This window comes from Ostrea edulis, chromosome 1 (assembly GCF_947568905.1).
Source record: "Ostrea edulis chromosome 1, xbOstEdul1.1, whole genome shotgun sequence".
NCBI lineage: Eukaryota > Metazoa > Mollusca > Bivalvia > Ostreida > Ostreidae > Ostrea > Ostrea edulis.
In genome coordinates this window covers 14,685,400-14,701,810 of record NC_079164.1, presented here as the reverse complement: position 1 = coordinate 14,701,810, position 16,411 = coordinate 14,685,400, and the positions used below count along the sequence as shown (strand labels likewise).

Genomic DNA, 16,411 nt, shown 5'->3' with positions numbered 1-16,411 from the left:
CATTACAGTTTGATATGCTAAGTTAGTTTTAGTACATTTTGGTATAACTTTTAGACGTTGACAGAGGTATTAGTGGAGCGTAGCGGGAACGATAACTCTGGGTAGAGATTGTAAGAATATACGATAAAATTACGGTTACTTTTTTACCATTTTGAATTTATTGGTTAATTTTGTTTAGTTTTAACGGCCTTTTTCATTGCATACGGAATGCATTATTGTTGTTTATAATTGTTTACTTTGAAAAAGAGAAAAAAGTCGAGGCTAAATGTGACGTCACAATGCACAGTTTACGTCGCCTTGCGTTTTATTTCCCGCGTTCAATGAATAGGCGGATCATGTAAAACTGTTGTCCCCATATAAACTCCTTTAATATTGAGATGTTACTGGGTGTTTAGCGCAAGGAAATTTCATTCAAAATATATATTTTTAAATGAATCATAATCTACCATACTTAACGGAATTATGATTACCACTCGGGACACGGAGTTACGTACATGCTTCGCTCGGTCCAACGGTCACACCGTAGGCCTATACATATTATGTTATTTATAGCGAGCACAGCGAGCCAGCGCGGAGCGCTGGCTCGTACTGCGAGCTCTAATGACTAGAGCGCGGGAAATAATCCGAGCTAAATCTCAACCTCTAACAAGAATTTTTTTTGACGCCAATCCCAGAAGTCCCTCGTACAAAATGGCGGATGGTTCGATTCGTAAAATAATAATAAAAAAAATCTTTGAAGTATTACAAACCTTTCTTGTTTGAAAGGAAAGGATGACAATCATATTCTTCCCCTTTTCTTTTTCTTTTTAAAATATTGTCGAAAGAAATGTAAACAGTCACGTCACAACTACCAGGCTACGTCACAACACGCTCGTTGCATTTCCCGCTGAACTGGTTCCTACATTGGCGAGAAGAGCAAGACAGTAATCCTACGTATTGACAGTGAACCAGATCAGTTTTCCTTGTTTTCAATATAAATTTTTTGAAAATGTATTCAAATATGCTGCGCTCGCCCCCAACGGTCACACCGTAATCATATTACCGAGCGAAGCTCGGACGGGCCGAAGGCCCGTTCGCGAAGCAAGGCTCTAAAGGTAACACGTATGTAAAAGAAAAAAGTCAAAATCAGCAAAAGATAAAGAGATAATCTCTATATACGTTCTCTGAAATTTTCGTGATCCATATGGGCGCCGCCATTTATTTTTTCATTACCTGCTTCAACAGTTATTCGTGTTTTATTTTGAATGACAATAATAGAAGACTGATGTGCAATTCGTAATTTAAACACTCAGTTTGTTCAAAGTAAATTGTACAATTATCATTGTAATAGGTTTTAGCAAATAAATACATATAAAACCGTAATACGACTAAATAGATGAACGAGTTCATGAGTTTCTTTGAATAAGAATATACGATAAAATTACGGTTACTTTGTTACCATTTTGAATTTATTGGTTAATTTTGTTTAGTTTTAACGGCCTTTTTCATTGCATACGGAATGTATTATTGTTGTTTGCTTTGAAAAAGAGAAAAAAGTCGAGGCTAAATGTGACGTCACAATGCACAGTTTACGTCGCCTTGCGTTTTATTTCCCGCGTTCAATGAATAGGTGGATCATGTAAAACTGTTGTCCCCATATAAACTCCTTTAATGAGATGAATTACTGGTGTTTAGCGCAAGGAAATTTCATTCAAAATATATATTTTTAAATGAATCATAATCTACCGTACTTAACGGAATTATGATTACCACTCGGGAAACGGAGTTACGTACATGCTTCGCTCGATCCAACGGTCACACCGTATACATATTATTTTCACCACAGATTCAGTTTTGGTATCATTAACGTCTTATTCACTCTAATAGCGAGCACAGCGAGCCAGCGCGGAGCGCTGGCTCGTACTGCGAGCTCTAATGACTAGAGCGCGGGAAATAATCCGAGCTAAATCTCAACCTCTAACAAGAATTTTTTTTGACGCCAATCCCAGAAGTCCCTCGTACAAAATGGCGGATGGTTCGATTCGTAGAATAATAATAATAAAAATCTTTGAAGTATTACAAACCTTTCTTGTTTGAAAGGAAAGGATGACAATCATATTCTTTCCCCTTTCTCTTTCTTTTTAAAATATTGTCTAAAAAAAAATGTAAACAGTAACGTCACAACTACCAGGCTACGTCACAACACGCTCGTTGCATTTCCCGCTAAACTGATTCCTACATTGGCGAGAAGAGCAAGACAGTAATCCTACGTATTGACAGTGAACCAGATCAGTTTTCCTTGTTTTCAATATAATTTTTTTGAAAATGTATTCAGATATGCTGTGCTCGCCCCAACGGTCACACCGTAATCATATTACATAACATGTAGATCTAAGTGGAAATTGATAGTGGTACAATTCCTTAGATGTGTATAATATCTTAGATGCATTTGAAAGTTCACGTTTCATAGTGTAACGTACGACTGTGACGTCAAAGTTACGTTTATGTATACGTAACAACCAACTCTGATGGCGTCGATCCACATACGAGGTTCATTTGGAATGTGCTACACGGGCATTTGCGGTTACGGAAATAGCCGAGTAGTTACGATTGGGGGGGGGGGGGGGGGGAGGGGGGATAGGGAAACTGTTACAAAAGTAGCCGTACATGTACAGAATAACACATGAACATTTAGTTTAGCCATATGGATATAATTTATTTTACATTAAGCTAAGAAAATGTTCACGTGAACTAATCATCAGGTAAAATATGTTCCATTTATTTAATTTCATTAGTTTCCTATCCGGATCATTTATTACAATAATATCTAGACCTGTGTGTATTTCAAAATGCCTTAACTATTATCATTAACTCCATAACATCTATGAAACGAATTCATCAATTAAAAAGTCTTATTCTGATACTGCTACATATAATAGAACCAAACTCCCTCCTCGCATATATTTGGTTAGTGTGCAAACAAAATTAAGCGGATGTTATTTTCACATAAATAGAAACAAGAATTTTATCAACCAAGGGGTTAACTCTATGGTGAATTAACACATCTGTAGTTTGGTATCCACCATCAAATTTGCTTAGTTTAACACTTTCACATTTCTTCCTGTCATTAGGTTTAGTTCTTATCTTGCATAAAATGCATGAGGAAAACCTTTCTCCGTTATCAGACACTTCCTCCATGTTACAAACACTCAAACTAAATTAAGCAGGACAGTGGTTTAATAATGTGTTCAGTTCTTCCTTCTATAATGCTTAGTAATATAACTTCAGAGTTTATGTATTTGAATGGAATACACAAATCTCGCATAGAAACCGTTTTTAAAAATGTCATATCACCGATCATAGTTCATATATAATTATGATCGGTGATATGACATTTTTAAAAACGGTTTCTATGCGAGATTTGTGTATTCCATTCAAATATATAAACTCTGAAGTTACATATTTCATCAAAAATAGTCCGAAATACCCAAGGAACTGAACATTTAAAAATACAAGAAGGGGCAGGGGGGGTGGTACCGGAAGTCCTGTCCACAAGCACCTGTGGGCCCTCCAAGTCTTTTTATGTTCTGCGACTGCAATTTCAACATGTTCATCAGTGCCAAGAAACCTGAATGCACGGAGATGAAACATGTGAAGCCAGATATTTATTAAATTCAACGGCCTTGAGATAATTAAAATATATATAGTGTGATAACGTAAAAAGAAAATGTGTGGAAGTAAAGGCGCGGCGCAGACGATGGGTGGATCTCGATTGTATCTGGAGTGGATTGGAGGAATTAGCTTCGTAATTGTTATAATTTTCGGTAGTTTTTATTTTACGATAAATTGAAATTGAGACATGCTCGGTGGTTTGCTTTATAATTAGTGACAAAATGTCGCTGAAACCGATTGATTCGCGTCGCACGATGAAGTAGTTAAAAGTCTGTGTATTGGCCTCTATTGGCAAAAATGCTTTTGATACACGAAAACAATATAAACATTATCATGTTTAAGATAATCAGCCTGGTTTTCTTTTTTTTTTAAATAAAGCCTGTTATACAATTATTACTAAATCTGCATATCATAAAACACATGTTGGGAAAGTTACATCGGTAGACCGACCAAAGCCACTCATAAAAAGCAGAAACAGACATTGTGTACTATTTCTTCGGAATAGTAATTATTTTTTATGCTAATAATGCATGTCAGGATTTGCCAGTGGACTGTCACTAGCAGAAAAATCTGTGAATTTCCCCCTAAAGATTGGGATGTCAACACCCTTTTTAAAGATGAAAAATTACAATGAAGAGTTTTTGGTTTATGTTTTAAAGTACCATAAGTTTCAAGGTAGCAGGGGACAGTTTCGCACGAAAGTACTGGTTAAATTTATTTTAAAATAGAGATGCCCCATATTTAAAGTGATATTTGTTAAGGGATTACGATATCAACAATACTCTGCACAAAAATATCAGAAATTCTTTGCTTAATTATTGGGAAATAAGTATTACAATATACGCCATTATATTCTTCATTACACCAAATATGACCCAAACCTATATCAAATAGTTTGTTTTTTATATGGATAGCCCAATTAATCACACGATTTCCATCCTTGTCAGCTTCTTCACGTAAACTTTTGTAACATGTTTTCAAAATACAATTTTCACTTTGTAATAATTTAAACCAAAATTTTAAAATTCTAAACCAGAGAACAATGTTCATGGACAGTCTGCCTGTTTCTACATACACCATAGCATTATTTGTATTTTTCCTGACACCCAGTACAGACTTCAAATATTCCAAGTGCACTTTTTCAACATCTTTTGCACTATGGCTACCCCAAACTTCACAACTGTAATTAAGTATAATTGCAACATATGTATCAAATAAGGATAACATTGTTTCTGTGTTTAAATGCATTTGGCTGACTTTAGATTTCAAGGAAAACATTGTTTTTCTGCCCTGACTGGCCAATTGCTTTTGTGTGGTGCTAAACTTTCCATTGTAATTAATTAAAACACCCAGGTATGTGAATTTATCAACAATTTCTATAGGCTCCCCATTCAGATGCCACCTTTCATTACTGCTAATTTTACTCCCATCTCTGAAAATAACTATTTTTGTTTTTTCTACATTCACTGAAAGATCCCACTTTGTGGTATAAGTAAAAAGGGTATCCAGCATGCTCTGCAAATCATTAGCACTTTCGGAAAAAATAACTATGTCGTCTGCATACATCAAGACAAACAGATTTAATTCTTGTATTTGTACAGGGATCATCGATCTCAAAATCATTAAAATATAATGAAAAAAGAATGGGTGACAATACTTCCCCCTGTAGTAAATCGATATCATTTTTGAAAAACTCAGACAACATTCCTGCTGATCTGACACAAGACTTCATATTTTCATACATCACACGAATAATACCGAGTAGTTTCCCCTTTATGCCAACAGTGCTAAGTTTTTTCCATAATTTTATTCTTTCAATACGCAAGATCGTAAATACCGAGTTAGCGGAACTCTCTTGTAAAGAAGTCTGGAAAAGTGTGTCGATCTTGGGCATTTTTTGTTTATTCAAAACATGGCATCGGAAGACGATTTAACTTCCATGTACTTTCCACAATTAAAAGCATTTTTAAATGAAAGGTGTGTAAAAACGTCTGGATACAGGAAAAATTAACTTCTGAATTTAGCTCGCGAAGCTATATATTTTGACGCAAGCTCTTCTCAGCTTTGGGAATTTCCTGGCTGACAGCAGTGGGAAAAATCCACCACATTTCCATTAAAATATATCAGTAGTGGATATTTCTGCGTATTATGTTTCTTTCTTGAATCATTACTACAGTCTACTGCAATGCAATGATAGTACACCATTGTTAAAATCGGGTGAATCGATCACGACAAAAGTTGCAGAACTGGTATTATTTACCAACATGCCCAAATTCTCGTATACTTTGGGTCTCGCGAGACTTTGAAAGGGGAAAGTAAAATTTAAAACCAAGACGGAAATAGTAGTCGCGATCTTGCGTATTGAATCGAACGCCTTTTTAAAATCTATAAAACAGCAATACAACTTTTTTTTCTTACGTAATGTCATATCAATAATTGAACTCAGGCTAAATATAGCCTCCTCTGTGCCCCGCTTTGGCTGAACAGATTGAATGACATGTTTGATGTAATACAACAAGAGTTTTCATTGGCCGATTACAACCCGCCCACTTTCTCGAGCAGATTCAGGTGATCAGGTGATCAGATAAGATGGACGGACTAGAAAATTACTAGCTGGAGAACTGAAGCTCTCTGAAAAAATATTGTGACGGAACAGAGAGCTACAGATCCACCTCTTATAAAAACCTTCGATTTGCGGGGCACAAAAAGCTGCGCACGGTTGAGGCCTGATATCAGTGTATTCTTGTGTTGCTGTCTCATAAATTCAATATAAAAAAAAATCTTAACATATTTTCCTACTATATATACTTGTGTCCAAACATACCTACAAATATTCACTAAAGCCACACACGACCCGAAAACTCGCAGCTTCAAAACTCTGTTGCTATTGGTATCTATTCATAAAATTGGTTGTACGTTATGTATTCGCTCTTCATTTATTATCAACACGAATAATTAATAGAAATTAGAATATCTAGTTTTTGTATAGGTAAAATAAGCTCTTGATTAACGAAAATGCTACATAAGCCCATTATGGTCCTTAACGCTCGTGAGGCAGAGACCGACCCAGACTAATGAAAGCCGCATTGTCGTGAGTTTAAATTATCATTTAATGGAACTGGGATGAAGTATTATTTAAAACATTTAGCTAAAATATTTTTGGGGTATTAGTTCACATCTAGACGATATTGTGCTAGTATGGAAATGAACCGGGATTCGAATTGACTGACTACCTAACATGGCTACGTCAATTAACGAAATCATCAAAACTGAGTTTTTGGGTCGAATGGGGCTTTAATAAATATTTGAAGGTATGTTTGGACACAAGTATAGTAGTAAAATATGTTAGGAATTTTTTTCAATATCAAATTTATGAGACAACAACACAAGAATACAACTTATCCTCTTTCTTCCTTTGAAGTTTGTTTCCATCTGGCCGTCATGTTTGCAAATGCCGACTACTCCCGTATAAGGGAATATGGACCAATGAGAGTTTCTGTTGCATTTCGCAATTGTATTACAGATTCAATTGTGTCGTCACACAATGCAATACTATATCGACCAAAGCCTTCTAATTCAAAGGTGAATTGCGATATTAGAGTATATCAATAAAATTCAACTGTAAATTCCTATATCATTGAAGTTAATGATGAAAAGTGATGAGTTTCTTTAGTTCAAAGATTGAATATGTCCGGAGGTGCATGTACATTCTGGAAAGCAAATGATTTTCATAAATGCATTTCATAAATGTGTACTTATAATTCTAATTAGATTGCCTATAGGTGTGTCTGATTGTAGAAGTTATAATGTGTGCATTTATGTATATGTATGTTTATGTGTGTGCATTTATGTATGTGTGTATATGTCTATTTGTACATATGTATGTGTGTATATGTATGTATGTGTGTACATGTATATGTATGTTTGTGTGTGTATATATGTGTGTGTATATGTATGTGTGTGTATGTATGTATGTGTGCATATGTATGTGTTTGATTTGTGTATATATTTGTGTATATGAATTTGTATATATATATATATATATATATATATATATATATAAAGCACAAACAAACAATTATAACACCCAACCTTACGTTTACCCCTAGGATCTAAACGATACATGTGATAATCAATTAATTAATATATAAAGCACTAAATAATCACAACTAGGTACTGAAAATTTTCGCCCCAGCCCGGGGTCGAACCAGCGACGTACGGCACCCACCGCCTAGCAAGATTGTCAAACCAGTGCGTAAGTCCACTCGGCCAGAAGTCGTTGTGGCCGAGTGGACTTACGCACTGGTTTGACAATCTTGCTAGGCGGTGGGTGCCGTACGTCGCTGGTTCGACCCCGGGCTGGGGCGAAAATTTTCAGTACCTAGTTGTGATTATTTAGTGCTTTATTTATATATATATATATATACATATATGCATGTTTGTGTGTATATGTATGTGTGTGTATATGTATATGTGTATATATGTATATGTATGAATGTGTGTATATGTACATGCCTATATATATATATATATATATATATAAAGCACGGAAATAGCAATGAACTCTTAAATGAACATAACTGCCCTAAGTGAAGATATATTTAATATAAAGCACAAAAAATTTCACTTTATTTGGATACCCATTTCCGCCCCTTCCCGGGGTTGAACTCACGACCTGCGGAACCAAATCTCATGGCAGCGTGTAACCAGCGCACTAGACCGCTCGACCATCTAGGCAAGTCAAAAAACTTGCTTTCGATGACGATGGAATTCTCGCCACGCTGTCACACGCTACACGGTCATTGAGAATGGAAATGGGATACAGTTATTAACGTACATTTAAGAGGATCATACATGATACACATTGCATCAACCCCGGGTAGGGGCGGAAATGGGTATCCAAATAAAGTGAAATTTTCTGTGCTTTATATATATACAATGTATATGCATGTTTGTGTGTATATGTATGTGTGTATATGTATATGTGTATTCTAGTATATGTATGTATACATATGAATCTGTGTATATGTATGTATATGTTTATATATACATTTGTGTATGTATGTATATGTGTATATGAATGTGTATTTATGTGTATGCGTATGTATGTATATGTATGTGTATGGCTGTTTTTATCGTGTGGAATCGGTACCCCCTTTCCCTTTTTATGTTCATTTCTTCCTTCTTTTTGTTAATTTGATTTGAACTTTTTGTATCTTTTCTTTCCTTTTGACGAGTGGTTAGAGCATCGCGCTCAAAATCACACGGCCTCTCACCTCTGTCGGTGCGGGTTCGAATCCCGCTCGCGCCGGTAAGTGAGAAAGTTTCCCAGTTTACTTTCGGAAGGTCGGTGGTCTCTTCCCAGGTACATTATATCTGGGTTCTCTCTTCCACCAATAAAAACTGGGCGACGCCATATAACTGAAAAATTGTTGAGTGTGGCGGAAAACATCAATCAATCAATCTTTCCTTTTGCTTGTCTTTCTTACTCCCCATTAACCACCCTCTCATATTTTCCCTCTTTCTTTTCCATTTATGTGTTTTGTTAAGTTTTTTGTGCATATAAGTATTCCTACTCTATATAATTATCATTATTATTACACGTTGTATGATATATCACCGTTTTACTTAATACATATTGAGAATTCATATACGTTGTAATCTCTCAGCTTATCATTGTGTGGACATTACATGTACCTTTAAGCTTTGTCTGCTGCCTAATCACATTACAATATACATAATAAAATTTTGTTTAAATTGAGACCTATTCCTTGTGCTTGTTTTTAATAACGTTAACATATTTGTTGGGGTGATTGCTGTAAAATTATACAGCAATATTTTTGCGGCCTTTTGTACTATATGCTTCTTTTTATTACTACCCAAAAGTCTTTAGAGTTATGAGATTGATCACCATTATCTTCACCTTTTCAGATTTGCAAAATTTCGACCATATCACCCATTTTGTGTAGATTGAATAAATTGTAGATATAACACTGTCAATTGTTGATGTTTACCTACTTACAAATGCACGTGAGAATTTTCCTAAATGGTTGCATAGAGCTCTAGGAAATGAATTTCAAATTTCAGGTAAAATCATAGACAATTCTAGATAAAGGATAGGTAAATGTTTGAGGTTTAAATACAATAAGTTTCATATTGTATGTCAATCCCCCCTCCCATTTTTTTAAAACAGGAGTTGTAGAAAAAATATAAAAATTAGAATAAACTCAAGAATTATTAAATTATGTTTTTCAAAAATGTTCTCTGCTAGAATATTAATGTACACTCAAAGTCAATAAAAGCGTGCAATCGATGTCGCCGGCACTTTATTAGAAAATAAGCTATACCAAATCATATATTTTGTGTGCTATACATTCATGGACCCATAGCCTCCCTAGGCATGGTATACTTTTTATTTCCCCTTTATTTATAAACTTGGTAGGAAGCGTAGATACCCTAATTTTGTAACGTACGTGACTGTCGCCAACTCAATTTTTAAAATTGAACAAATATAAAAATCTGAGAGCGTGTTTTTAAATTTTCTTTGCGTTAATATCATTTGTATTTCCTAAATTTTCATTCAATAAAAGTTTAACAACTTTTGCGTATGATTTTAAGCAGTGGTGTATATATTACTCCATGTCGCCAGATTATATTATGTGATCATAGGGTCAATTAAACACCCAATGTATGGACAAAGATTTCGTATTATCTTTATGTTTTTGATCTATTTTGGCGCTAAAATATTCAAAAACTGTGTGAAAATATTCATCAAGCGATATTTGGATGTGGCATTGAGAAGAAGTCATCATATTCTCAAAATTTTTAATTCTGATTTTAGAAATGTAACATACGATACACTAATTTTTTTTTATGAAAACGTATTTGCAGAGCAAATGTTACCCCTTTTATGAAAATCTCGTAGTGTACAGAGAATGAAAATATAAACATTTCTTTTGCAGAAGTCATTGGTTGGTCTGAAATTTGACAAACGTGTCAAGGTGTAACATTCGTGATGTAACATTCGTTACCGAGAAATTAATTAAAGGGAATGATAGAACAATTTCCAGCGTATTTTTGCTCTCTCTCTGCATGATGTGGTATACGACATGAACGTCTACTATGAACATTTGAGTTTGAAAGTCAATACGTGTTAAACTTTGAGAATTAGGATTAATTTTCTCTTACGGTAAGTACTGTTACAACAACTGCAATGTTTGATATACAATATTGATTAAGCAGATGAAATGTTTTGGTCTGAATTTGTTCTTCTAATATCAAAGAATGTATATCGTATTCCAAATATCTCGAAATTCTTCTGGTGTAAGAATTACATTGAGTAGAATGCTGGTAACATACGTTACTCAAAGTAACGTATGCTACTTAATGAAATGCTTGATTCGACATCAAATATTGAACTACATATTGACAAAATATCATCATTAATGATATGTTTGTTGAATATCAACTATGTTATGAAGAAACAAATGTGTTATTGTTCCCGTATTCACTAGCATATACAGATACCCAGATATCCTCTGCAAGAAATACAGGCCATGTTTTCCTCTGCTACTGTCCTATTTATGATACATGTAACTATGCAACTCTACATTTATCAATTTGCTAGAATTCAGCATCTTTTCATAATATATCTTAGAAATGAAGGGACTAATGTCTGATGATTGTTCTATGCAATCTTATAGAGAAATCATTCAAAAATATTTTATCTGAGTGTAACATATGTTACCACAAATTCCGTTACGTAATATTATTCTACTTGTTTTTAATTTTTTATTTATTTTTTTCAGAAATGGCGCTTGTGAGAGTAGAAGTACAGAATAACTACCATGAAAAAAAATGTATTAAAACATAAGAACAACCATGAAAAAATGTTTTAGAAATAATATTTTATGCTCCCCTTGTGGCAATACTGAAAAGGTAGAATGTCTGTATAGACAGTGAAAATAAAGGTTTAACTACCGGTCAAAGGCTACCATAATGTTACATGTAAGTTTTGTCTCTCAAAATACTTATAAGCAACTGGTCATTTGAGTAATTTTGTATGACCTTTGACCTTGTGACTTGGAATCCAATGGGGGTCATCTATTCATAAGGGGCACCAGTGTTTCAAGTTTGATGTCTATCAAGGAAAGATTTCTCAACGGACAATAGCGTATGTCCAGAGTAGTTTAACCGTTGTCCTTTTGACCTCAAAATTAATAGGGGACATCGTTAAATATTCATTCATAACACCGCGTGGTGGATTATACTGACAGTTTCTATGGAAAGGTATTCCAAAATAAGCAAGAAAAACATAAGATTCGGTATACATTTAATTAAAATGTTGGGAAATTAAACATTTTCTTTATATTATTATTGTAAACAGATTGTTAGAAATGGGTACATATGATTCTTTCCATTTTTTGAATAGAAATGATGTGTTTATAGTAATGAAAGGAAAAATAAGAAACATACGTTACTTTCATTGTTTATTATAACAAAGAGCAATCCAGGTTTCAAAACATGTGTCTGTTATTTCTATAAGAATCGAGAGCATTTAAATAGCGAAACATCAATCTATCACTTTTGTTTTAATCGCACATTTATTGCAAATTAACAAATTCAGAAGAAAAGACACATTTGGTAAAAATTTTTGCTTGTCTACGTTATATTTCTATTAAAATTGGTATTTCCATTGAATTAAGTGATGTCGTTATGATTTTGCAACATCAATCGTAAAGAATAACTGATGGTGGCATCGTTTTGGCACAATATTTTCATGGATGTACTGTTGTGTAAGTGTTGAAACATACGTTACATAATTATAGCGCTACTTCATTTACATACAAAAAAGCTATCGTTCTATATCTATTGCTAGTCTTTTGTTTTCATGTTTCATACATATTGAACTGTTCGAGAATATTTGTTAATCAATTTTATTTTTTGCCATTTCAAAGATATTGAAAGTGATATCTAGTCGTTTATTTTGCGCTCTTAAAATCTTATTGCTGACTTTTACAGCAGATAATTTCTTGTTGTGTTGATTAAATATTTTCTTTGAAAACCTGTATTTATTGTCTTTCGCAAATTAGAAAAATATATGCTCAGTCAATTCCAATACAAATTATGGAATAATACATGGAAAATTAATGTTTATCTTAAATATTATCATGTCAAGGACTCAGTAACGAAGGTTACATGTGAGAAAAATCTCGAAAAATATACCATACTTTGACCTACTGTAAAAAAAAATCTGACATACTTAACTTGAAACAATTTGAGGTGAGTGTTCAACAGATATTTACCATTAATAAACGCATGTTACCATATATATTTTGAATGGTCGATAAACTATGATTTTGAAACCCTCAATTGCACGCTTTTATTGACTTTGGGTGGTAGTGATATATTGTGACAAAAATGAGCAATTTTAAGGGTATCTAATATGATGGAATAGTAACCTACAATCCAGACAAGGTGTGTCAACTTACCAGTGTCTATATGTATGTAGGCATCAATAAGTGTGCTTTGATTGCTATAGAGACACAGTATACGTTAAAGCATAAGTTTATGACTTTTGAGGGTACATCATTTTGGAATAATTCTCAATCCAAAAAATCTACATGAAATCAACGCCCATCGGTAGTTTCAGTACTTTGATTAATCAGAGAAAGTGAAACCCTCAGGATATACTTTTAAAATACGAGAACTTTTAACTTACCTGGCTAACTCACTGTACGCCTGCAGGTAAAATTTAAGGTCTACATCGCCATTCTCTCTCAAGCTCTCTTTGAAATTCACATGAACTACTTCCAAGTCAAAATCTTTCTTGGTATCTTTCTCAAATTCCGCCATGACTGTCTGTTTCTGCCCGTCTCATTACCAGTGAGACAATACTGTCACCCCTATAATACGACCCCATACAGGATATGAGTATATGATGGCTAAATGAGCACACTCCGTGTATACAGCTATGATGCATGTCCGTAAACACCATAGGTTATCAAGTGCACAAACAACATGTTATATGCTTTGTAATAAAACACAAGCAACAAAATACTATTATATAAACACTTCTATTTCAATAACAACAATTCATGCTAATTCACAGTCTGCACTTGTGTGCTTTTTCTCTTTAAATAACGCAGTGCTAATAACAAGAACACCTTGTATAGCAAAATGTAATCACTGTATCCTGTTCGTTATATACGTCTGACACTCGTGAGTTAATTTTGTAACCACGTATTAGGTACATATATGTTCTTCCTTAATATTTGTTCACACTTTTTATCTATAGTGAACGAAATGAGCGTATCATTCTATCATCAAAACACATCCCGTGATTTACGATGCAAACAACAAATGTCAATGCATGAATCTGTCCGGTAAAATATTGCATACAGTATTATTTTTGTTGCAGTTCAATTTTCAAACCCATGAAATTAAAATGTAGTGAATAAATCTCACTCTATATATAACGTGTGTGTAACATAGACCCCAAAACTGTGAATTTAAAACTGTATGAGAAGTAGACCAGAACTAAAAGCAATTAAAATCCGTATACTTTGATCTTAAAAGTATACCATTGGCCTCGCTGAGGGTACATATGACTGGTTATCAAACGTGTAGTCAATCTCGAGTATTTCCTGTCGAAAGTCAACATCATGAGCAAAATATATACCAGCATACAGTACAGAAAACAATATCAAGTGTTTAAATGAAACTGTATGATACAACCATACAAGCCTTTCAATTGCATAGAGCGCCAAATTATCTTAAACTCAAATTGATTGAAGATATCTATAATTATTTGAAGATATCATACATTCATTTGATGCGCGTAACAATTATATATATATATATATAATCAAAATTACATGTATTATTAAAAATATCTTCAATTATTCCCGTGGGGATCCGGGTTAGAATAGGTCCTCAGTACCCCCTCGCTTGTCGTAAGAGCCGATTAAATGGGGCGGTCCTTCGAATGAGGCCGCAAAAACCGAGGTCCCGTGTCGCAGCAGGTGTGGTACGATAAAGAACCCTCCCTGCTCAATGGCCATAAGCGCCGAGCATAGGCCTAAATTTTGCAGCCCTTCACCGGCAGTGGTGACGTCTCCATATGAGTGAAATATTCTCGAGAGGGACGTAAAACAATATTTAATCAATCAATCAATCAATTCTTCGGGTTTGTGTTAAATTTGACGCTCCATATCATGGTAACCTTAATTCCTTGTTCACGATGGCAGGTCAAATTATGCGCATACATATACTCAAATTCAAATAGCCTAAAATACAGATGTCATTCAAGGTAAATCCAACAGACCGTATTCTGCGTAAATATTCTGTGTGGTATCGTACACCGGTTTTCCTGCATTCACCACTGAGGATAAAAGTTCTAGCGCATGAGTGTAGTCATGCCTGCACATAGTCTCAAAAAGTTGTCTTCTGCTCGGCAGCATGTACATAGCAACTCCCGCCATTTTCTGGACAATCCATGGATGGTATTTTGATAGAGTGTCTCTGTATGTGTCTGCAGCTATCACTGAGGATCTGTCGTCATCTGAACTGTTCCCCAAACGCCTCATGAACTCGAGAATAAATTCTAGCCCTCTGTGGAGACGTAGCAACGACCTTGATCCTGATGGAAGTTTGTGTTTGGTCTTTGTAATATTATTTGTGACTTCAAACTCGATCATTAATTGAATAGTCCTGTAATTTTTTCCATTTGGTCCGTTCAAATGGCTCTCCAAAACATGTATCTTTTCTTCCAAGTCGTTTGCCACAAATCCAAACAATCTGCCGCTTAATCGGAAGAACCTGGGGGGAAATGAAAAACTGGTAAACTGGAAATGAATTTGTTCTATCGATCTGAATTTTAAAAATTCTAAAGAACTTTTAATAAATTTGAAATCACAAAACTTTTCTCAAATCAACAACATCAAAACGTACAAGTTTTCCAACACTTTTACACGACCATTACCCGTGATAAATTAAAGACTAGATTTTTGACTTCATAGACAGTTGCTTCTTCAACAAAAATGGGGGGGGGGGGCAATATTCATATCTAATGATCAACCATTCAAAAAAAAAATATTTGTTAAACACCATTCTGATTCTACGCACAAATACTCCGAAGTTAATATTAAAAAGATGCTGGAAGAATTTCATCTTTTGAAAAGACGGTTGGGGTTTATAAGTAGGATTACCAAATGTGGAATTAATGCAGAGTTCGGTTAAAATACAGTTGTACATGTAATGATGAGCTTTAAACATGTTTCAAACTTTGTCAGCTAGATCTAAAACGTAGTATCAACAGCTTCTGTGCATGACATTTAATTACAATAAATGATAAGTGGTGATTTTCACTCATATTTCTGCATAAATTAATTAGTAAAAATATTTTTACTGAAATGAGACCAGAAATGGCCTAAAGAATAAGGGAGTGTTACAACTTATTTAAGAGTATAATTATTCTCTCGTGAACTTTAAAAACAGAAATATTTGCCGTGGTGCGTTACCTGTTTAGTTCGTGGTAGGCCTCCAGGTAGTCCGTGAGCACCAGTTGATCGTCACTCTGTCGACATTGGAGGAACCCTCGATGAACGACCTCAAGATTAAAGTCGTGTTGAACATTGTCTGGAAATTTCGCCATTGCTATCGGTACCTCGGACGCGCTCTACGACTGTGGTCTGTGCTGAGTATTAGTAAACACAGGTACACGTGTACCGTGTCGTGATTCAATAACAGCTTTTGTAAG

General features: G+C 34.5%; 2 protein-coding genes across 2 annotated transcripts in view; both read right to left on the bottom strand.

Annotated features, from left to right (window-relative positions):
- LOC125660803 (ceramide-1-phosphate transfer protein-like) overlaps nucleotides 1-14,932 on the bottom strand; it is a 26,927-nt gene extending 11,995 nt beyond the window's left edge. Inside the window, exon 1 of the mRNA XM_048892619.2 lies at nucleotides 13,373-14,932. Coding sequence (XP_048748576.2) covers nucleotides 13,373-13,506 — 134 coding nt within the window. The 5' untranslated portion in view covers nucleotides 13,507-14,932. The remainder of the gene's footprint in view (nucleotides 1-13,372) is intronic.
- LOC125660793 (ceramide-1-phosphate transfer protein-like) lies at nucleotides 13,709-16,411 on the bottom strand. Its single transcript, XM_048892609.2, has 2 exons — nucleotides 16,173-16,411; nucleotides 13,709-15,471 (listed from the first exon to the last, which is right to left on the bottom strand). The coding sequence occupies exons 1-2, from the start codon at nucleotides 16,304-16,306 to the stop codon at nucleotides 14,958-14,960; spliced, it is 648 nt and encodes a 215-aa protein (XP_048748566.2). The 5' UTR covers nucleotides 16,307-16,411; the 3' UTR covers nucleotides 13,709-14,957.